At 47.7% G+C, this 20,085-nt stretch overlaps 1 protein-coding gene across 10 annotated transcripts in view; it reads right to left on the reverse strand.

Moving 5' to 3' along the window:
* The window catches only part of arnt2 (aryl-hydrocarbon receptor nuclear translocator 2), a 135,320-nt gene that overhangs the window by 56,819 nt on the left and 58,416 nt on the right, over positions 1–20,085 (reverse strand). For all 10 annotated transcript variants that reach the window (XM_049717441.1, XM_049717438.1, XM_049717437.1 and 7 more), the window contains one exon: positions 787–863. In XM_049717441.1, coding sequence (XP_049573398.1) covers positions 787–863 — 77 coding nt within the window. The remainder of the gene's footprint in view (positions 1–786; positions 864–20,085) is intronic.

A 20,085-nucleotide genomic window follows, 5' to 3' on the forward strand; every position in this document is an offset into this window, starting at 1 on the left:
AGACACACAAAGAGATTGAAATTACGTTCCCACTATCCCTCGGTGAGATAGTACACATATGCATACAAGCAACACAAAAAAAAAACAAGAAGGCACAAACAATGAATAAATAAGAGTGTTGAATAAATGATAAATAAAGAAATAATAAATAATAATACTAAATATAAGAGGAGCAAAAAATGGAGCAAGTGTACATACAGCAGACGGTGGACTTGGATATGGTGCTTTAAAGTGTTAATTGCTTTATTTGATGTTTTCTCTATTTTTTATGTTTTAAATATGTTCAAGATAAAGATATAAAAGCATGTGAAGTGATCAACTATACTAAAAATAACATGGGAAGTGGTCAACTATACTTGTAAGTAAGTGATGTCTTAATGATCAAGTAAAAATTTGTGAAAAAAACATATATGAGTCGCTCCTGAGTATAAGTCGCGCCCCCCACCCAAACTATGAAAAAAAAAATGCGGTTTATAGTCCGGAAATTACGGTGTGTATATATATATATATATATTTTTTTTTTTTTTTTTTTTTTGTTTTTCCATTATTTTCTTAAAGAAAGAGGATACAAATACAAAGAGAGGTTACAAATAAAGATGTTCTCCAACCAATCTAGAAGAAAATAGAGGAGAAAGAAGACAAGTCTTAATTTGTAGTGCCTGACTGTAAAATGGCCACAAGAGGGCCAGTATTGGCCACCGTATCAAATACCGACACCTTGAAAATAAGATAAGTGGTGTTGTTACCGATACCTGCGGTACTTGCCCATCTCTAGACAATACACACCTGTAGTCTTCCAATGGCCACGAGGCAATATTTCCCGGTCTGGCCTGCCTCTGTGTCCTCATCTGGTACAGTCATACCTGAGGGGAGAAACAATTCAATTCAATCCATCCATTTTTGGATTTATCTTTGTTTGCTTTTGAAAACTCTGTAACAGCAAGCAGAAGTGAGTCGACCAACCGTTCCAACCCAGCATACATCCAATCACACACACACTTGCACACGCACACACACACACACACGCAGACGCACAGGCACGCACGCACGCACGCACGCACGTACGCTCATACACACACACATGCACCCAAGCATGAAGATCTAGATTAGACATATTTTTAATTTTGAATATTTCAATCTCCCAAAATATGACAACCATTCGCCAGCCAAACCCATGCTATGCCACTGACAAAAAAAAAATAAAAAACGATTTTATTGTACCGTATTGGCCCGAATATTAGACGACCCTGATTATAAGACGACCCTCTCTTTTTCAAGACTCAAGTTTGAAAAAATACTTTTTGAACACCAAATTTAATTTTTATACAGAAAAAAATTACAGTACATCCGAAACAAATGATTATAACAATATATTCGAGAGAAAAAGTATGTTATTTTGCCTCATTCAAATCCTGCAAAAACTGTCTATCACATCTTAATATCTGAACATTTAAATATGTAAACTAAAGTGCAATCACATTTGTAAATGATGGCTTCTGGTTTTTGAAATGTAAATAAACCAATCTACTGTGATAAAACAACAAAATTGCAATAACTGCATCAAAGTGAAGTCTAACTGTAACTGTAGTCTTGAAACAAACCTGAATAAGGAAAAACTTTGCAATAAAATAATGCAAACTGCTACCGCTATTGTTGGGGAGCCTGAGGACTCAGAACACAGGAGGGAAGATGTGGTTCAGTTTTGATTGCTTTACTGAATTATTGGCAAAAAGGTAACAGGCACTGTGGCTCATAGGGGCATACAGGCAAACTGGCAAAAGGGTTTAGGCACAGTTTGGTCGTAAGGATGTGAGAGCAGGTGTGTGTAGTGTACATGGGTGAGTCTTTGGGTGTGTGAATGTGATTCTTGTGTGTGTGATTATTGTATGAAGCGTGTGAAGAGTGTGTGGGGTGTGTGTGTTTCTGCAACAGACAGAATGTAAGTCGACGCTCAACTTCTGACGTCACACAACACTAGTAGACGGCACACATTACATAACTAACTGCGCGTAACGGTTCCGCTATACTAAATAACCATAAATGAAACTGGCAAAAGGGTATAGGCACACATTTGTTCGTAAGGATGTGAGAGCAAGTGTGTGTAGTGTATGTACATGGGTGAGTCTTTGGGTGTGTGAAAGTGATTCTTGTGTGTGTGATTATTGTCTGAAGCGTGTGAAGGGTGTGTGTGGTTCTGCAACAGACAGAAATACAACACGTAAGTCAACGCTCAACTTCTGACGTCACACAACACTAGTAGAAGGCACACATTACATAACAAACTGCGCGTAACGGTTCCGCTATATTAAATAACCATAAATGAGATATTCTCAGCAACACACCAAACATAAGTCATCGAGACAACAAAATACATTTGCTGGCGACCGTTAGTCGCCGTGCCGCTGCGTAACGGCTACTCGTACGATGCAAGGCAAACTGAAAGGCGCGCGCCGAAGCGATCAATCAAACGGCGCACACACGAAACAAACCACGATCAGACAAACGGCACAACAGTAGACACTAGTAACAATGAAATGTATATACTCACCTTGTGTCAAAGACGCACACGATCACAGCAACATACTCAGTCGATACCAGCAACCTATAACCTTCCGCTGCGCACAAGCTCCAACAATCGCGATAAGCTGAGGTAACTCACGTGAGACTTAAGGCGCGGTGACATAACTTTCCAACATTTTAACAACATAGAAACCTTTCTAACAGCTATTTTTATTTTTCTTCTTTGTGCCAGGGGTTCCCTTTAGCCTGGGGAGTTAAGTTCAGCATTCACTTTAAAGATATCTGGCGCATCTAGCGTTGTGAATGGGTATAATGTCTAGACCCCGAATGTAAGACGACCCCACTTTTTCAGTCTTATTTCAATGCAAAAAACACCGTCTTATATTCGGGCCAGTGCGGTAATTTATTGTTGTTGTGGTAGTTTGGGCACCTCCTTGTTGTGTGGCTCTTTGCAATTTGGTGGGTGTTTTTTTGCTGTTTTTCCAAACCAGGTTTGCCACTCTGAGAACCTTTTTGCATCAAAATTTATATTTTGCGCTTCATTATTGCATATTGAATCGCTAAAAAGACATTCTATTGCTCACTCTCAAAATAGTGATGTGTATAGGGAGCCATTCTCATGTTCATTCGAAAGAGGCCATGGCGCAAATGGTTGTCAATTGGTAATTTTCAATTAGTCAATGACTGCACAAAGGCTCACAGCAATAAGGGTTCAGTCAACGCTAGTAAGAAATAGTGAAGAAAATGAGGGACGGGACACACGGATATGATACTCAAACAGAGGCTTTTTTTTTTCTCGTTCCCAATCTGAACTATACAAAAGTTATCTGGATGTTGTGTGTGTGCGTGTAGGTTTAATAAAATGAAAAAAAAAAATAGTTTCGTTTTTGAATAATGTTATTTTGTTTCGTTTCAGTTGCTAACATGAATTGGGCCGGTGAGCATTGTGGAAACGTTTATCAAAAACGAATCTGTAACTGCAACACAACGAGCATTCCGTTTGCGCTTCAGACTTGGTAGACATGATCCCATACCTGCTCGAAACACGATCTTGTTATGGGTTACCGTAATTTTCGTACTATAAGTCGCGGTTTTTTTTTCATAGTTTGGGTGGGGGGGCGACTTATACTCAGGAGCGACTTATATATGTTTTTTTTCACGAATTCTTACTTGATCATTAACACATCACTTACTTACAAGTATAGTTGACCACTTCACATCTTATTTTTAGTATACACTACCGTTCAAAAGTTTGGGCACTTCTTGCGTACCATACGGTCAAGCTGCTCCCACAACAGCTCAAGGGGGTTCAGATCTGGTGACTGCGCTGGCCACTCCATTACCGATAGAATACCAGCTGCCTGCTTCTGCTCTAAATAGTTCTCGCACAATTTGGAGGTGTGTTTGGGGTCATTGTCCTGTTGTAGGATGAAATTGGCTCCAATCAAGCGCTGTCCACTGGGTATGGCATGGCGTTGCAAAATGGAATGATAGCCTTCCTTATTCAGAATCCCTTTTACCCTGTACAAATCTCCCACCTTACCAGCACCAAAGCAACCCCAGACCATCACATTACCTCCTCCATGCTTAACAGATGGCGTCAGGCATTCTTCCAGCATCTTTTCATTTGTTCTGCGTCTCACAAAAGTTCTTCTTTGTGATCCAAAAACCTCAAACTTAGATTCATCCGTCCACAACACTTTTTTCCAGTCTTCCTCTGTCCAATGTCTGTGTTCTTTTGCCCATCTTAATCCTTTTCTTTTGTTGGCCAGTCTCAGATATGGCCTGAAGCCCAGAATCCCGCAGCCTCCTCTTCACTGTAGATGTTGACACTGGTGTTTTGCGGGTACTATTTAATGAAGATGCCAGTTGGGGACCTGTGAGGGGTCTGTTTCTCAAACTAGAGACTCTAATGTACTTATCTTCTTGCTCAGTTGTGCAATGCGGCCTCCCACTTCTTTTTCGACTCTGGTTAGAGCCTGTTTGTGCTGTCCTCTGAAGGGAGTAGTACACACTGTTGTAGGAAATCTTCAATATCTTAGCAATTTCTCGCATGGAATAGCCTTCATTTCTAAGAACAAGAATAGACTGTCGAGTTTCAGATGAAAGTTCTCTTTTTCTGGCCATTTTGAGCGTTTAATTGACCCCACAAATGTGATGCTCCAGAAACTCAATCTGCTCACAGGAAGCTCAGTTTTGTAGCTTCTGTAACGAGCTAAACTGTTTTCAGATGTGTGAACATGATTGCACAAGGGTTTTCTAATCATCAATTAGCCTTCTGAGCCAATGAGCAAACACATTGTACCATTAGAACACTGGAGTGATAGTTTCTGAGCCAATGAGCAAACACATTGTACCATTAGAACACTGGAGTGATAGTTGCTGGAAATGGGCCTCTATACACCTACGTAGATATTGCACCAAAAACCAGACATTTGCAGCTAGAATAGTCATTTACCACATTAGCAATGTATAGAGTGTATTTCTTTAAAGTTAAAACTAGTTTAAAATTATCTTCATTCTCAACAGACACCTTCAAGTTCCTGGGAACCACAATCTCTCGGGACCTGAAATGGACCGGCCACATAGACTCTGTCCGGAAGAAGGCCCAGCAGAGGCTGTACTTCCTGAGACAGCTCAAGAAGTTCAACCTGCCGCGGGAGCTGCTGAAGACCTTCTACACTGCCATCATCCAGTCTGTCCTCTGCACCTCCATCACTGTCTGGTTTGGATCGGCCTCCAAACAAGACAAGCACAGACTGCAACGGACAACAAGGACTGCAGAAAAGATAATTGGAATCAACCTCCAATCTATTCAAGACTTGTACCTGTCCAGGACCAGGAAACGTGCAAGTAACATCTCAACAGACCCTTCTCACCCAGGTTGCAGTCTGTTTAAATTACTCCCCTCCGGACGGCGTTATAGAGCTCTGTACACTAAAACCAGCAGACACAGAGACAGCTTCTTCCCCCAGGCTGTTGCTCTGATGAACTCACACCACTCTTAGAGTCTCAGAGTCATTACTGTGCAATAACATCCTGCTCTCCACACCTTTTTTTGTCTACACTGTTTGTACTATGTGTCCTCTCTGCATCCATTGCAGCCTGGTCATCCTAGAAGAGGGACCCTCCCATCTGCGGTCTCTTCTCAAGGTTTCTCATTTCCCCTAGCTGGAGTTTTGAGTTTTTCCTTGCCCTCTTGGGAGTTTAAGATCAGGGGATGTTTGAGAATATCTTCCATTTTTCACATGTCCTGAGTGTTGTTGTTAGTCACCTAAATGTTGAACAGAGGCTGTGATTTGCCGAAGTCAAATTCCTTGTTTGGCACGCTCAAACATGGCGAATAAAAAACTCTTGAATCTTGAAAAGTACAGTGCTTTTCCTTCAAAAATAAGGACATTTTAATGTGACCCCAAACTCATATATATATACAGTATCGCGTAGCGACAGACTTTATTGTGGAAGGGGATGATGGGGGTGGCTGGCGCTGGGGTGGCTGGCGCTGGAGCGGCGATCTGGCTGGGGTGGACAAGCAGTTCTGTGGATTCGAATTGTAAATCAGATTCTCAGGGACAGATGAGCGAAGCATCACGGGACAGACTGACACTCGGGTGTGCGCTGGCGGCGCTGATATAGCGCTGTCCATGAACCCGTAACAGGTGACGGCGATTCCAGTGACAGGGGGGCGTGGTCCTGTCGCAGGTGGCACCAGCACGTGACAATATATATATATATCCCTCCGTGAGTCGTCACCTTATCGTGGTGGAGGGGTTTGCGTGCCCCTATGATCCTAGGAGCCATGTTGTCGGGGGCTTCATGCCCCTGGTAGGGTCACCCATGGCAAACGGGTCCTAGGTGAGGGGTCAGACAAAGCACGGCTCACCCAAGCCCCTTATGACGAAAAACACAAATGGACTTTGTTTTCCCTCGCCTGGACGCGGGTCACCGGGGCCTCCCTCTGGAGCCAGGCCTGGAGGCGGGGCTCGAAGGCGAGCGTCTGGTGGCCGGGCCTTCGCCCATGGGGCCCGGCCGGGCATAGCCCGAAATGGAAACGTGGGTCCCCCTTCCCATGGGCTCCCCACCTGTGGGAGGGGCCGAAGGGGTCGGGTGCAATGTGAGCTGGGCGGCAGCCAAAGGCAGGGACCTTGGCGGTCTGATCCCCGGCTGCAGAAGCTGGCTCTTGGGACATGGAATGTCACCTCTCTGGCTGGAAAGGAGCCCGAGCTGGTGTGCGAGGCAGAAAAATTCCGACTAGATATAGTCGGACTAGCCTCCACGCACAGTTTGGGTTCCGGTACAAGCCCACTCGAGAGGGGCTGGACTCTCTTCCACTCTGGAGTTGCCCACGGTGAGAGGCGTCGAGCAGGTGTGGGTATACTTATTGCCCCCCGGCTGGGCGCCTGCACATTGGGGTTCACCCCGGTGAACGAGAGGGTAGCCTCCCTCCGCCTTCGGGTGGGGGGACGGGTCCTGACTGTTGTTTGTGTCTATGCACCAAACGGCAGCTCAGAGTACCCACCCTTCTTGGGGTCCCTGGAGGAAGTGCTGGAGAGCGCTCCTTCTGGGGACTCCATCGTTCTAATGGGTGACTTCAATGCGCACGTGGGCAATGACAGTGAGACCTGGAAGGGCGTGATTGGGAGGAACGGCCTCCCCGATCTGAACCCGAGCGGTGTTCTATTGTTGGACTTCTGTGCTCGACACAGATTTTCAATAATGAACACCATGTTCAAGCATAAGGGTGTCCATGTGTGCACTTGGCACCAGGACACCCTAGGCCGCAGTTCGATGATCTACTTTGTAGTCGTGTCATCGGATTTGCGGCCGCATGTTTTGGACACTCGGGTGAAGAGAGGGGCGGAGCTGTCAACTGATCACCACCTGGTGGTGGGTTGGCTCCGATGGTGGGGGAAGATGCCGATCCGACCTGGCAGACCCAAACGCTCTGTGAGGGTCTGCTGGGAACGTCTGGCAGAATCTCCTGTCAGGAAGAGCTTCAACTCCCACCTCCGGCAGAGCTTTTCCCACGTCCCGGGGGAGGCGGGGGACATTGAGTCTGAGTGGACCATGTTCCGCGCCTCCATTGTTGAGGCGGCCGACCAGAGCTGTGGCCGTAAGGTCATTGGTGCCTGTCGTGGCGGCAATCCCCGAACCCGCTGGTGGACACCGGCGGTAAGGGATGCCGTCAAGCTGAAGAAGGAGTCCTATCGGGCCGTTTTGGCCTGCGGGACTCCGGAGGCAGCTGACAGGTACCGGATGGCCAAGCGGAACGCGGCTTCGGCGGTTGCTGAGGCAAAAACCCGGGCGTGGGAGGAGTTTGGTGAGGCCATGGAGACTGACTTTCGGACGGCTTCGAGGAAATTCTGGTCCACCATCCAGCGTCTCAGGAGGGGGAAGCAGTGCAACGTCAACACTGTTTACAGTGGGGATGACATGCTGCTGACCTTGACTCGGGACGTCGTGAGTCGGTGGGGAGAATACTTCGAAGACCTCCTCAATTCCACCTACACGCCTTCCATTGAGGAAGCAGGGCCTGGAGACTCTGAGGCGGATTCTCCAATCTCTGGGGTCGAAGTCACTGAGGTAGTTAAAAAACTCCTCGGTGGCAAGGCCCCGGGGGTGGATGAGATCCGCCCGGAGTTCTTAAAGGCTCTGGATGTTGTGGGGCTGTCATGGCTGACACGCCTCTACAACGTTGCGTGGACATCGGGGACAGTGCCTCTGGATTGGCAGACTGTAGTGGTGGTTCCCCTTTTTAAGAAGGGGGACCGGAGGGTGTGTTCCAATTACAGGGGAATCACACTCCTCAGCCTCCCTGGTAAGGTCTATTCAGGGGTGCTGGAGAGGAGGGTCCGTCGGGAGGTCGAACCTCGGATTCAGGAGGAGCCGTGTGGCTTTCGTCCTGGCCGTGGAACAGTGCACCAGCTCTACACCCTCAGCAGAATCCTCGAGGGTGCATGGGAGTTCGCCCAACCAGTCCACATGTGTTTTGTGGACTTGGAGAAGGCGTTCGACCGTGTCCCTCGGGAGGTTCTGTGGAGGGTGCTTCGGGAGTACGGGGTGCCGTGCCAACTGATAAGGGCGGTTCGGTCCCTGTATCACCGATGCCAGAGTCTGGTCCGCATTTCTGGCAGTAAGTCGGATTCGTTCCCAGTGAGGGTTGGACTCCGCCAAGGCTGCCCTTTGTCACCGATTCTGTTCATAATTTTTATGGACAGAATTTCTAGGCGCAGCCGAGGCGTTGAGGGGGTCCGGTTTGGGGACCTCAGTATCGCGTCTCTGCTTTTTGCAGATGGCGTGGTGCTGTTGGCTTCTTCAGGCCGTGATCTCCAGCTCTCGCTGGAACGGTTTGCAGCCGAGTGTGAAGCGGTCGGGATGAGGGTCAGCACCTCCAAATCCGAGTCCATGGTCCTCGATCGGAAAAGGGTGGAATGCCCTCTCCGGATCGGGGATGAGATCCTGCCCCAAGTGGAGGAGTTCAAGTATCTTGGAGTCTTGTTCACGAGTGAGGGGAGGATGGAGCGTGAGATCGACAGGCGGATCGGTGCAGCGTCGGCAGTAATGCGGACCCTGTACCGGTCCGTTGTGGTGCAGAGAGAGCTGAGCCAAAAGGCAAAGCTCTCAATTTACCGGTCGATTTACGCTCCTACCCTCACCTATGGTCACGAGCTATGGGTCGTGACCGAAAGAACGAGATCTCGGATACAAGCGGCCGAAATGAGTTTTCTCCGCAGGATGTCCGGGCTCTCCCTTAGAGATAGGGTGAGAAGCTCGGTCATCCGGGAGAGACGTCTCCACGTTGAGAGGAGCCAGATGAGGTGGCTCGGGCATCTTATCAGGATGCCTCCTGGACGCCTCCCTGGGGAGGTGTTCCGGGCATGTCCCACCGGTAGGAGACCCCGGGGACGACCCAGGATGCGCTGGAGAGACTATGTCTCTCAGCTGGCCTGGGAACGCCTTGGGATCCCCCGGGATGAGCTGGATGAAGTGGCTGGGGAGAGGGAAGTCTGGGAGTCCCTCCTAAAGCTGCTGCCCCCGCGACCCGACCCCGGATAAGCGGAAGAAGATGGATGGATGGATATATATATATATATACACACACACACACACACACACACACACACACACACATACACACACACACACACACACCGTTTATACACACGCCCGATTATAAGGCAATGTTTTTTGCATTGAAATAAGAGTGAAAAAGTGGGGGTCGTTTTACATTCGTAATATACCCATTTATACCCATTTTCACTTGTGCGCAGTGGTAAGTTAAAGGTTGCTGGTATCGACTGAGTATGTTGCTGTGATCGTGTGCGTCTTTGACACAAAGTGAGTATATACATTACTACTGTCCACTGTTGTGCCGGTCGCGGTTTGCTTCGTGTGCGCGCCGTTTGATTGACAGCTCCAGCGCGCTCATAATCGACTGAGTATGTTGCTGTGATCGTGAGTATATACATTTCATTGTTACTACTCTGCCGTTTGTCCGATCGCGGTTTGCTTCGTGTGCGCGCCGTTTGATTGACAGCTCCAGCGCGCTTCTTTAAGTTTGCCTCGCATCATATGAGTAGCCGTTACCCAGTGGCACGGCGACTAACGGTCACCAGCAAATGTATTTTGTCGTCTCGATCGATGACTTATGTTTGGTGTGTTGCAGAGAGTATTTCATTTATGGTTATGTATTATTATTTATTGCCAATAATTCAGTAAAGCAATCAAAACTGAAACACATCTTCCCTCCTGTGTTCTGACCGACACCCGGGGGCGAAAAGACCATAACCATCCGAGCCCCTATACAGTCCTCAGGCTCCCCAACAATAGCGGTAGCAGTTTGCATTATTTTATTGCAAAGTTTTTCCTTATTCAGATTTGTTTCAAGACTACAGTTACAGTTAGACTTCACTTTGAGGCAGTTATTGCAATTTTGTATTTTTATCACAGTAGATTGGTTTATTTACATTTCAAAAACCAGAAGCCATTCATTTACAAATGTGATTGCACTTTAGTTTACATGTTTAAATGTTCAGATATTAAGATGTGATAGACAGTTTTTGCAGGATTTGAATGAGGCAAAATATCATGCTTTTCTCTCTCTCGGATATATTGTTATAATCATTTGTTTCAGATGTACTGTAATTATTTTCTGTATAAAAATTAAATTTGGTGTTCAAAAAGTATTTTTTCAAACTTGAGAAAAAGTATTTTTTCAAACTCGAGTCTTGAAAAAGAGGGGGTCGTCTTATATTCGGGCCAATACGGTATATATATATATATATATATATATATATATATATATATATATATCAGTGGTTCTTAACCTGGGTTCGATCGAACGGTGAGTCGGCTTCAGGGGTTCGGCAGAGCTGGTATGTCAATCATGTGATATCCCTCTCAAATTGTAATTTTTAAAAAAATCTTTTGTCCCTAGACAATTGGTTAGCGCGGCTAAGCAAACAACTTGTTTACTCAACCTGCTTCCTGAGTTATAGAATCATTTAGGATTTTAGGACCGTCCGTCCTAAATATAATTAATCTGTCTGTCTCCTCTGGTATTGTGCCAACAGCTTTTAAATCCCTTATGATTAAACCGCTACTTAAGCGACCAAACCTCGACCCGGACCGTCTCAGTAATTATAGGCCGGGTTCAAATTTCCCGTTCATAGCAAAAATTCTTGAAAAAGTAGTCGCACAGCTGATTAATGATTACATGGTCGCTAACAATCGATTTGAATCTTTTCAGTCTAGTTTTAGAGCTAACCACTCCACTGAGACAGCACAAGAAGACCGCAGGGTCTAGACTAGAGCATTTTCTATTTGGGCTCTAGAGCTTTGGAATGCCCTACCGATAGATATCAGAACTTCTACATTTAAGACAGGGCTTCATGCCCCTGGTAGGGTCACCCATGGCAAACGGGTCCTAGGTGAGGGGCCAGACAAAGCACGGCTCACAGAAGCCCCTTATGACGATTGAAATAAATGGACTTCGTTTTCCCTCGCCCGGACGCGGGTCACCGGAGCCTCCCTCTGGAGCCAGGCTTGGAGGTGGGGCTCGAAGGCGAGCGTCTGGTGGCCGGGCCTTCGCCCATGGGGCCCGGCCGGGCATAGCCCGAAAAGGAAACGTGGGTCCCCCTTCCCATGGGCTCACCACCTGTGGGAGGGGCCAAAGGGGTCGGGTGCAATGTGTGCTGGGCGGCAGCCAAAGGCAGGGACCTTGGCGGTCTGATCCCCGGCTGCAGAAGCTGGCTCTTGGGACATGGAATGTCACCTCTCTGGCTGGAAAGGAGCCCGAGCTGGTGTGCGAGGCAGAAAAATTCCGACTAGATATAGTCGGACTAGCCTCCACGCACAGTTTGGGTTCCGGTACAAGCCCTCTCGAGAGGGGCTGGACTCTCTTCAACTCTGGAGTTGCCCACGGCGTCGAGCAGGTGTGGGTATACTTATTGCCCCCCGGCTGGGCGCCTGCACATTGGGGTTCACCCCGGTGAACGAGAGGGGAGCCTGCCTCCGCCTTCGGGTGGGGGGACGGGTCCTGACTGTTGTTTGTGTCTATGCACCAAACAGCAGCTCAGAGTACCCACCCTTCTTGGGGTCCCTGGAGGAAGTGCTGGAGAGCGCTCCTTCTGGGGACTCCATCGTTCTACTGGGTGACTTCAATGCTCACGTGGGCAATGACAGTGAGACCTGGAAGGGCGTGATTGGGAGGAACGGCCCCCCCGATCTGAACCCGAGCGGTGTTCTATTGTTGGACTTCTGTGCTCGACATGGATTTTCAATAATGAACACCATGTTCAAGCATAAGGGTTTCCATGTGTGCACTTGGCACCAGGACACCCTAGGCCGCAGTTCGATGATCGACTTTGTAGTCGTGTCATCGGATTTGCGGCCGCATGTTTAGGACACTCGGGTGAAGAGAGGGGCGGAGCTGTCAACTGATCACCACCTGGTGGTGGGTTGGCTCCGATGGTGGGGGAAGATGCCGGTCTGACCTGGCAGACCCAAACGCTCTGTGAGGGTCTGCTGGGAACGTCTGGCAGAATCTCCTGTCAGGATGTTTCAACTCCCACCTCCGGCAGAGCTTTTCCCACGTCCCGGGGGAGGCGGGGGACATTGAGTCTGAGTGGACCATGTTCCGCGCCTCCATTGTTGAGGCGGCCGACCGGAGCTGTGGCCGTAAGGTCGTTGGTGCCTGTCGTGGCGGCAATCCCCGAACCCGCTGGTGGACACCGGCGGTAAGGGATGCCGTCAAGCTGAAGAAGGAGTCCTATCGGGCCGTTTTGGCCTGCGGGACTCCGGAGGCAGCTGACAGATACCGGATGGCCAAGCGGAACGCGGCTTCGGCGGTTGCTGGGGCAAAAACCCGGGCGTGGGAGGAGTTTGGTGAGGCCATGGAGAATGACTTTCGGACGGCTTCGAGGAAATTCTGGTCCACCATCCGGCGTCTCAGGAGGGGGAAGCAGTGCAACGTCAAAACTGTTTACAGTGGGGATGGCGTGCTGCTGACCTCGACTCGGGACGTCGTGAGTCGGTGTGGAGAATACTTCGAAGACCTCAATTCCACCCACACGCCTTCCATTGAGGAAGCAGGGCCTGGAGACTCTGAGGCGGATTCTCCAATCTCTGGGGTCGAAGTCACTGAGGTAGTTAAAAAACTCCTCGGTGGCAAGGCCCCGGGGGTGGATGAGATCCGCCCGGTGTTCTTAAAGGCTCTGGATGTTGTGGGGCTGTCATGGCTGACACGCCTCTACAACGTTGCGTGGACATCGGGGACAGTGCCTCTGGATTGGCAGACTGGGGTGGTGGTTCCCCTCTTTAAGAAGGGGGACCGGAGGGTGTGTTCCAATTACAGGGGAATCACACTCCTCAGCCTCCCTGGTAAGGTCTATTCAGGGGTGCTGGAGAGGAGGGTCCGTCGGGAGGTCGAACCTCGGATTCAGGAGGAACAGTGTGGCTTTCGTCCTGGCCGTGGAACAGTGGACCAGCTCTACACCCTCGGCAGGATCCTCGAGGGTGCATGGGAGTTCGCCCAACCAGTCCACATGTGTTTTGTGGACTTGGAGAAGGCGTTCGACCGTGTCCCTCGGGAGGTTCTGTGGAGGGTGCTTCGGGAGTACGGGGTGCCAAGCCAACTGATAAGGGCGGTTCGGTCCCTGTATCACCGATGCCAGAGTCTGGTCCGCATTTCCGGCAGTAAGTCGGATTCGTTCCCAGTGAGGGTTGGACTCCGCCAAGGCTGCCCTTTGTCACCGATTCTGTTCATAATTTTTATGGACAGAATTTCTAGGCGCAGCCGAGGCGTTGAGGGGGTCCGGTTTGGGGACCTCAGCATCGCGTCTCTGCATTTTGCAGATGACGTGGTGCTGTTGGCTTCTTCAGGCCGTGATCTCCAGCTCTCGCTGGAACGGTTCGCAGCCGAGTGTGAAGCGGTCGGGATGAGGGTCAGCACCTCCAAATCCGAGTCCATGGTCCTCGATCGGAAAAGGGTGGAATGCCCTCTCCGGATTGGGGATGAGATCCTGCCCCAAGTGGAGGAGTTCAAGTATCTTGGAGTCTTGTTCACGAGTGAGGGGAGGATGGAGCGCGAGATCGACAGGCGGATCGGTGCAGCGTCGGCAGTAATGCGGACCCTGTACCGGTCCGTTGTGGTGAAGAGAGAGCTGAGCCAAAAGGCAAAGCTCTCAATTTATCGGTCGATTTACGCTCCTACCATCACCTATGGTCACGAGCTATGGGTCGTGACCGAAAGAACGAGATCCCGGATACAAGCGGCCGAAATGAGTTTTCTCCGCAGGATGTCCGGGCTCTCCCTTAGCGATAGGGTGAGGAGCTCGGTCATCCGGGAGAGACTCGGAGTAGAGTCGCTACTCCTCCACGTTGAGAAAAGCCAGATGAGGTGGCTCGGGCATCTTATCAGGATGCCTCCTGGATGCCTCCCTGGGGAGGTGTTCCGGGCATGTCCCACCGGTAGGAGACCCCGGGGACGACCCAGGACGCGCTGGAGAGACTATGTCTCTCAGCTGGCCTGGGAACGCCTTGGGATCCCCCGGGATGAGCTGGATGAAGTGGCTGGGGAGAGGGAAGTCTGGGAGTCCCTCCTAAAGCTGCTGCCCCCGCGACCCGACCCCGGATAAGCGGAAGAAGATGGATGGATGGATGGATAAAGACACATTTTTATGCTATGGCCTTTAATTAACCTGTGTTGGCCGATTCAGCTGGAGTTTGTCTATCCTACCCCCCCCACTCCCCCGGCTGGGGAGGGGGTTATGTGACACCCAAAGTGAAAATGGCTGTCTGTATTTCTTGTCGACCAATCGGGATGAGGGATCTGAGGCGGATTACCACCCTCGAAGACACTGCCATGATAATTGAGGGCACCTTCCTGCTGCTCTTCACTTTGAATATGGACATTCGCTTTTTCTTTGGATTGTTTTACATGTGTTCGATGTGCCCTCTCTGCATCCATTGCAGCTTGGTCATCCTGGAAGGGGGATCCTCCCATCTGTGGTCTCTTTTCTCAAGGTTTCTCATTTTTCCCCAGTAGGCGTTTTTGAGTTTTTCCTTGCCCTCCTGGGAGTTAAGATCAGGGGATGTTGAGAATAATTATCAATCTTAGCACAGGAGAAGCCCTTTGAGACTTGTCTGTTATTTAGGGATATATAAATAAACTTGACTTGACTTCACAGTGGTACTTACAGATTCACTGGCCAGTAATCTACCGCGCATGCCGCCTCGTCTTCTCTGGACCAGCAGAACACATAGGAACTGCCCGTGATAAAACACAGCCAAACCATGGCATCTGAGTAAGTCAAAGTAGCTGCTACTTGCTTTACTCCAAAACAACAGAGCTGGAACTTCTCTCAGCCAATCAGCAAAGTTTCTAAACGCTATATGAACATTGACAATATCACAGTGATTCAGTATGAGAGTCAACGTCATTGAATGTCTGCAATCAGGTCAGGATTACCATAGGAATTGGTTGTGTAAATTGATTAAACACATTTGACCAGATAACAAAGGATATCTAAAATAAAATATAAAATAAACCTTCATCAACTGCAATGTCTTCCACTTACGCTGTTCAAATCACAGCCAATAAGAGCAGCATCAGCGTGGGTGCACAATGTGAAATATTATTTGTCAGCATCCTGTGTCTTCTGCAGTTTATTACTGCATGTGCAGAGGAAAATTGTTTGCTTGCAGGACTGTGCACACAACATTCCAAAGGAATATTGTTCGTGTAAAGAATCTAAATGTGTTGGTATTTTAAACACATGTGGTACATGAGTTCAGACTGAGTTATTCCAGATACAGTCAAAAGTTCAAAGGATTTAGTTCAGTTTGGTGCGTGATGTTTATTTCCCTCACACTTGTATAACCGACATATTTCAAATTTTCAGATGGTACTCTTTTTTTCTTATTATAAACAAGACAATGAAAATAGCCAAGGATAAAAAAGATTCTTCATTCATCCGGTGTGTAATAGTTGAAGTACATAGCGTGTGACACACATGTCTGGGACTTCGATGTAACCAAAATAAGTTTCTTGGTCTTGGAAATGTCTGAGGCTTCACATCTGTAATTTAGAGCTCTTTGACTTCTGCCAAAATGCCATTAGAATCTCCTGCAGACTTAAATAAGAAAATAGTAAAGTTTTGCTAATTTGTTTCGTGACTCTCTTTGTGAACAAACACGTTTTGTAATAAAAAAAACGGATAAACGTGAAGCATAGAGCAAATAGTTTTTTGTTGCATTATTCACAAGTGAGAGTTACCCTTGGAGACTGTGACAGTTAGTTAACCAAATATTTTTTGTAAATAAAATCTGTATTCATCATTAATTAACAAAGATACCTATTTTCATTTTCATCAGCATTTCTAGTGAGTTTCAGAAAGGTGCTGAAGTTAAGTCAAGTCAGATCAAGTTTATTTATATAGCCCTAAATCACAGGCAAGTTTCAAAGGGCTTCACATATACGAAAAATTGGCAATTATTCTCAAACATCCCGTGATCTTAAATTCCCAGGAGGGCAAGGAAAAACTAAAAAAAAAACTACTGGGGGGAAAAATGAGAAACCTTGAGAAGGGACCACAGATGGGAGGATCTGGGAAGCAATTTCAAAAACAATTTCTTCAGCAAGTACACAACCTGCCAATGGGAGGATCTGGGAAGCAATTTCAAAAACAATTTCTTCAGCAAGTACACAACCTGCCATATCAATGTGGGAAAAAATAAAATTTTGGTACCCTCTTAATGAAGGAAAAATACATAACTATGAGAAGAAGCGTAATAATACACACACAAAAATGAAAATTAAGTCAGGTAAAATGGAAAAGGCCTGAAAAAAATGATGGTTCCCTTAATTTGATATTTAGTTGCACAACCTTTTGAGGCAATTAGATGGACGGACGGACGGAGGGAGGGGGAGGGAGAGAGAGAGAGAGAGAGAGAGAGAGAGAGAGAGAGAGAGAGAGAGAGAGAGAGAGAGAGATAAATAGACGCAGACAGACAGACAGACAGACAGACAGACAGACAGACAGACAGACAAATTAAAACATAGAGCGGATATGAATGGCTGGGTGAAGGTGAGACTCTGTAAAGCGCTGTGAGCACCATAGTGTAGAACAGGGATGGGCAAACTACGGCCCGCGGGCCACATCCGGCCCATGGGACCGTTTAATCCGGCCCGCCAACCCTAAATAAATTGTATTATTAAACTTTTTTTTGGGTCATTTTGCCTGCAATGACTGCGTTTTCCCAGTAGATGGGGAACCACTCCCCTGCGCATTTACTACCGGAAGCCGTGTCAGAAAGCTCGGTGCACACTCACAAGTGCATGTACGTACTCAGTAGTACGGAAATGGCGCACTCGCGCTCTATTTGTATCAGTGCCGAATTTAGAGCGTGGGCTGTGACGACAGCATTCTTGTAATTTGCGCGCCGAGCTTTCAGATACAGTTTTACGCTAAAGCCACCCACAAACCTTCCCCTGGAATCCTTCCATTAAAATGAGTCGCCCAAGGAAAAGCAAGGTGGACACTGAGTGCCGAGTGTTTAAAAAGAGTGGCCAATTTGGCTCGACGTACGCGACGTGACGTTCAGCCACATGAACATCAACATCAACCCGTCACGGATCTAGGTAAACGGACCAACACCTCGGATCTCTCCTAAGAATTGCCACAACAAATTTTACTCCAGACTATGACACACTAGCAAAAAAAGGGAGACCAACAACACTGTTCCCACTGAAAATGAAGGGGAGGCTTTCAAGTTTGTTGTAAAAACATGCATTTTGAATATGATCTGTACAAATAGCAGGGATTGAAACTAGCGACCATTCTCATTTTCAAACAATGCAGGATGCTCAAGGACATTGATGCACCACCTGTTTGTGACTAATCTTAACCTGTAAAGTTCTTAAGGCTTACTTTAAGGAAGTGTTTCCCGTTTTCTCACCTCTGTTACCAGGTGTTTGTGAGTTAAAACTCGGCTCTGATTTTCAGATACCCCTCACCGTGTTGCCGTTTTGATTACTTTATTTGGATGTATGCCTTCACCGATTCTTCAAGATGATATATTTGGTCAGAATGTTTGCCGTTTGATGTGATCTCATAAGATAAACATCTTTCATTAATCTGACCTGCAGGCACTGAAGTGATGGAGACTGTTATTCATAATAACAGTGTCGTATTTTATGAGAATCACTGATAGCAGTTTTTTAGGGATGTTTTTTTTAATGCTGTTAATAAATGCATTCGTTTTCCCAAAACCTTTTTTGAATATCCATGCTTTACTACCTACTAAAGGCCAAAACCTTTTATGCAATGACCTTTACAGGTCGTTTATATTACTTCACACAAACACTACATCCATCTGCTCCTGGTTCGGCCCCCCGGTCAAAATTTAGAACCCAATTCGGCCCGCAAGTCAAAAAGTTTGCCCACCCCTGGTCTAGTGCACTCCACGGCGTTTACAATGACACGCTGTAAAATAAATAATTGTACAAAAGCATGATGCGCTGACACCTCCCAAACAATCTGCGGAACAGCAATGAACCGAAAGGTGAACCGTGATTGAGTGAGGCAACACTCTATACAAAAATGTATATACAGCTAAGCCTCGATTTTACACAGACTTTGGGGTCCAGAATTTGGGAATTGCACTAACCCTAAAAGCGCGTTATTTAGAAAGTCTTGGAAGGGGAAAAAAATTCAGAGCCATGCGTATGTGTATCGGGAAATTGCAGTTGGGAAATACGTACTAAGATACATATTTTTGCATTTGGGGAATAACATCATTATTCTGGGTGAAAATTAATACAATATGTAATTCAGCATGTAATATTTGTGCGACGGATCTGGCCCACGGGCCTGTGGTTTGACACCTGTGCACTCCAAGTTTGTGAAACACGTAAAAGCGATACTCTTGGTAGAGCTAATGTCCAATACGTCATGTGGGGAAATACTATACAGGCAAGAAAACAAAACAAAAACAAGCTTGCAAAAAATTATACTATATAGATGTTTGCATTGTATTTTTAGAGAATTAACTTTAGCAGGAAATGCTTTCAAATGTATATTAAAAAGTGAAGTGACATTCTCCACATTGAAATTATTCAAGATGGCGGCGCGTGCACACACAGCGGCCACTCTCTGTCCCGTCGGTACGGTGATTTGTTCGTCTAATGAGTGTTCGTCCGACAGTCTTGTGTGTTCGTCTCGTCCGTGCTACAAGTACAGCAGGCAGGTTCTGCTTGACATCGGCAGAAATGGGTTTTGCGGCGTTCTGGACTTTGAAGCGTCGACATTAAAGGCGCTCGGACTGCTACGTCCTGAAACGTCGCCGACCTCACCCGCTATTCCTCCCACGGTTGGGAGCCGTCGTAAACGATGTGCGAGGAGGCAGAAGAGGGGCAAGCGCGGAGGCGTCCGGGCCAGGCTGGCGGCCAACCCAGCGCGACCGGCGGTGCCCTCCATTCTTCTGGCGAATGTTCGATCGCTGGACAACAAAATGGATTACGTTCGCCTGCTGAGGTCTACGAGCCGGACGGTGCGGAACTGCTGTGTGCTCGTGTTCACCGAGACCTGGTTGAGTGACAACATTCCGGACTCAGCCGTGCATCTGGAGCGGCTAGCGTGCTATCGGGCCGACCGTGCCATTGTACGAGGGGGAAAGTCGCGAGGCGGTGGAATATGCGTCTACATCCAAGAGGAATGGTGCCGGGACTCTGTGGTGGTATGTCAGCACTGCTCGCCGCTTGTGGAGTTTGTGATCATTAAGTGCCGTCCTTTTTATCTGCCGAGGGAATTTACCGCGATTCTGCTCGTCGCGGTATACATCCCGCCTTCCAACATCGAAGGAGACAGGATCGCGGCACTTGGTGAACTGTACCAGGCTGTCAGTGAACAGCAAACAGCGCACCCTGACGGTTTCACCATCTTCGCTGGAGACTTCAATCATGCCAACCTGAAGTCTGTTTTCCCGAGGCTTCACCAGCATGTTCCCTTTCCGACACGTGGAGACAGCTTCCTGGACCTAGTCTACTCGGCGCAAAAGGGAGCT

The sequence above is a fragment of the Syngnathus scovelli genome, chromosome 4 (assembly GCF_024217435.2).
Source record: "Syngnathus scovelli strain Florida chromosome 4, RoL_Ssco_1.2, whole genome shotgun sequence".
Taxonomy (NCBI): domain Eukaryota; kingdom Metazoa; phylum Chordata; class Actinopteri; order Syngnathiformes; family Syngnathidae; genus Syngnathus; species Syngnathus scovelli.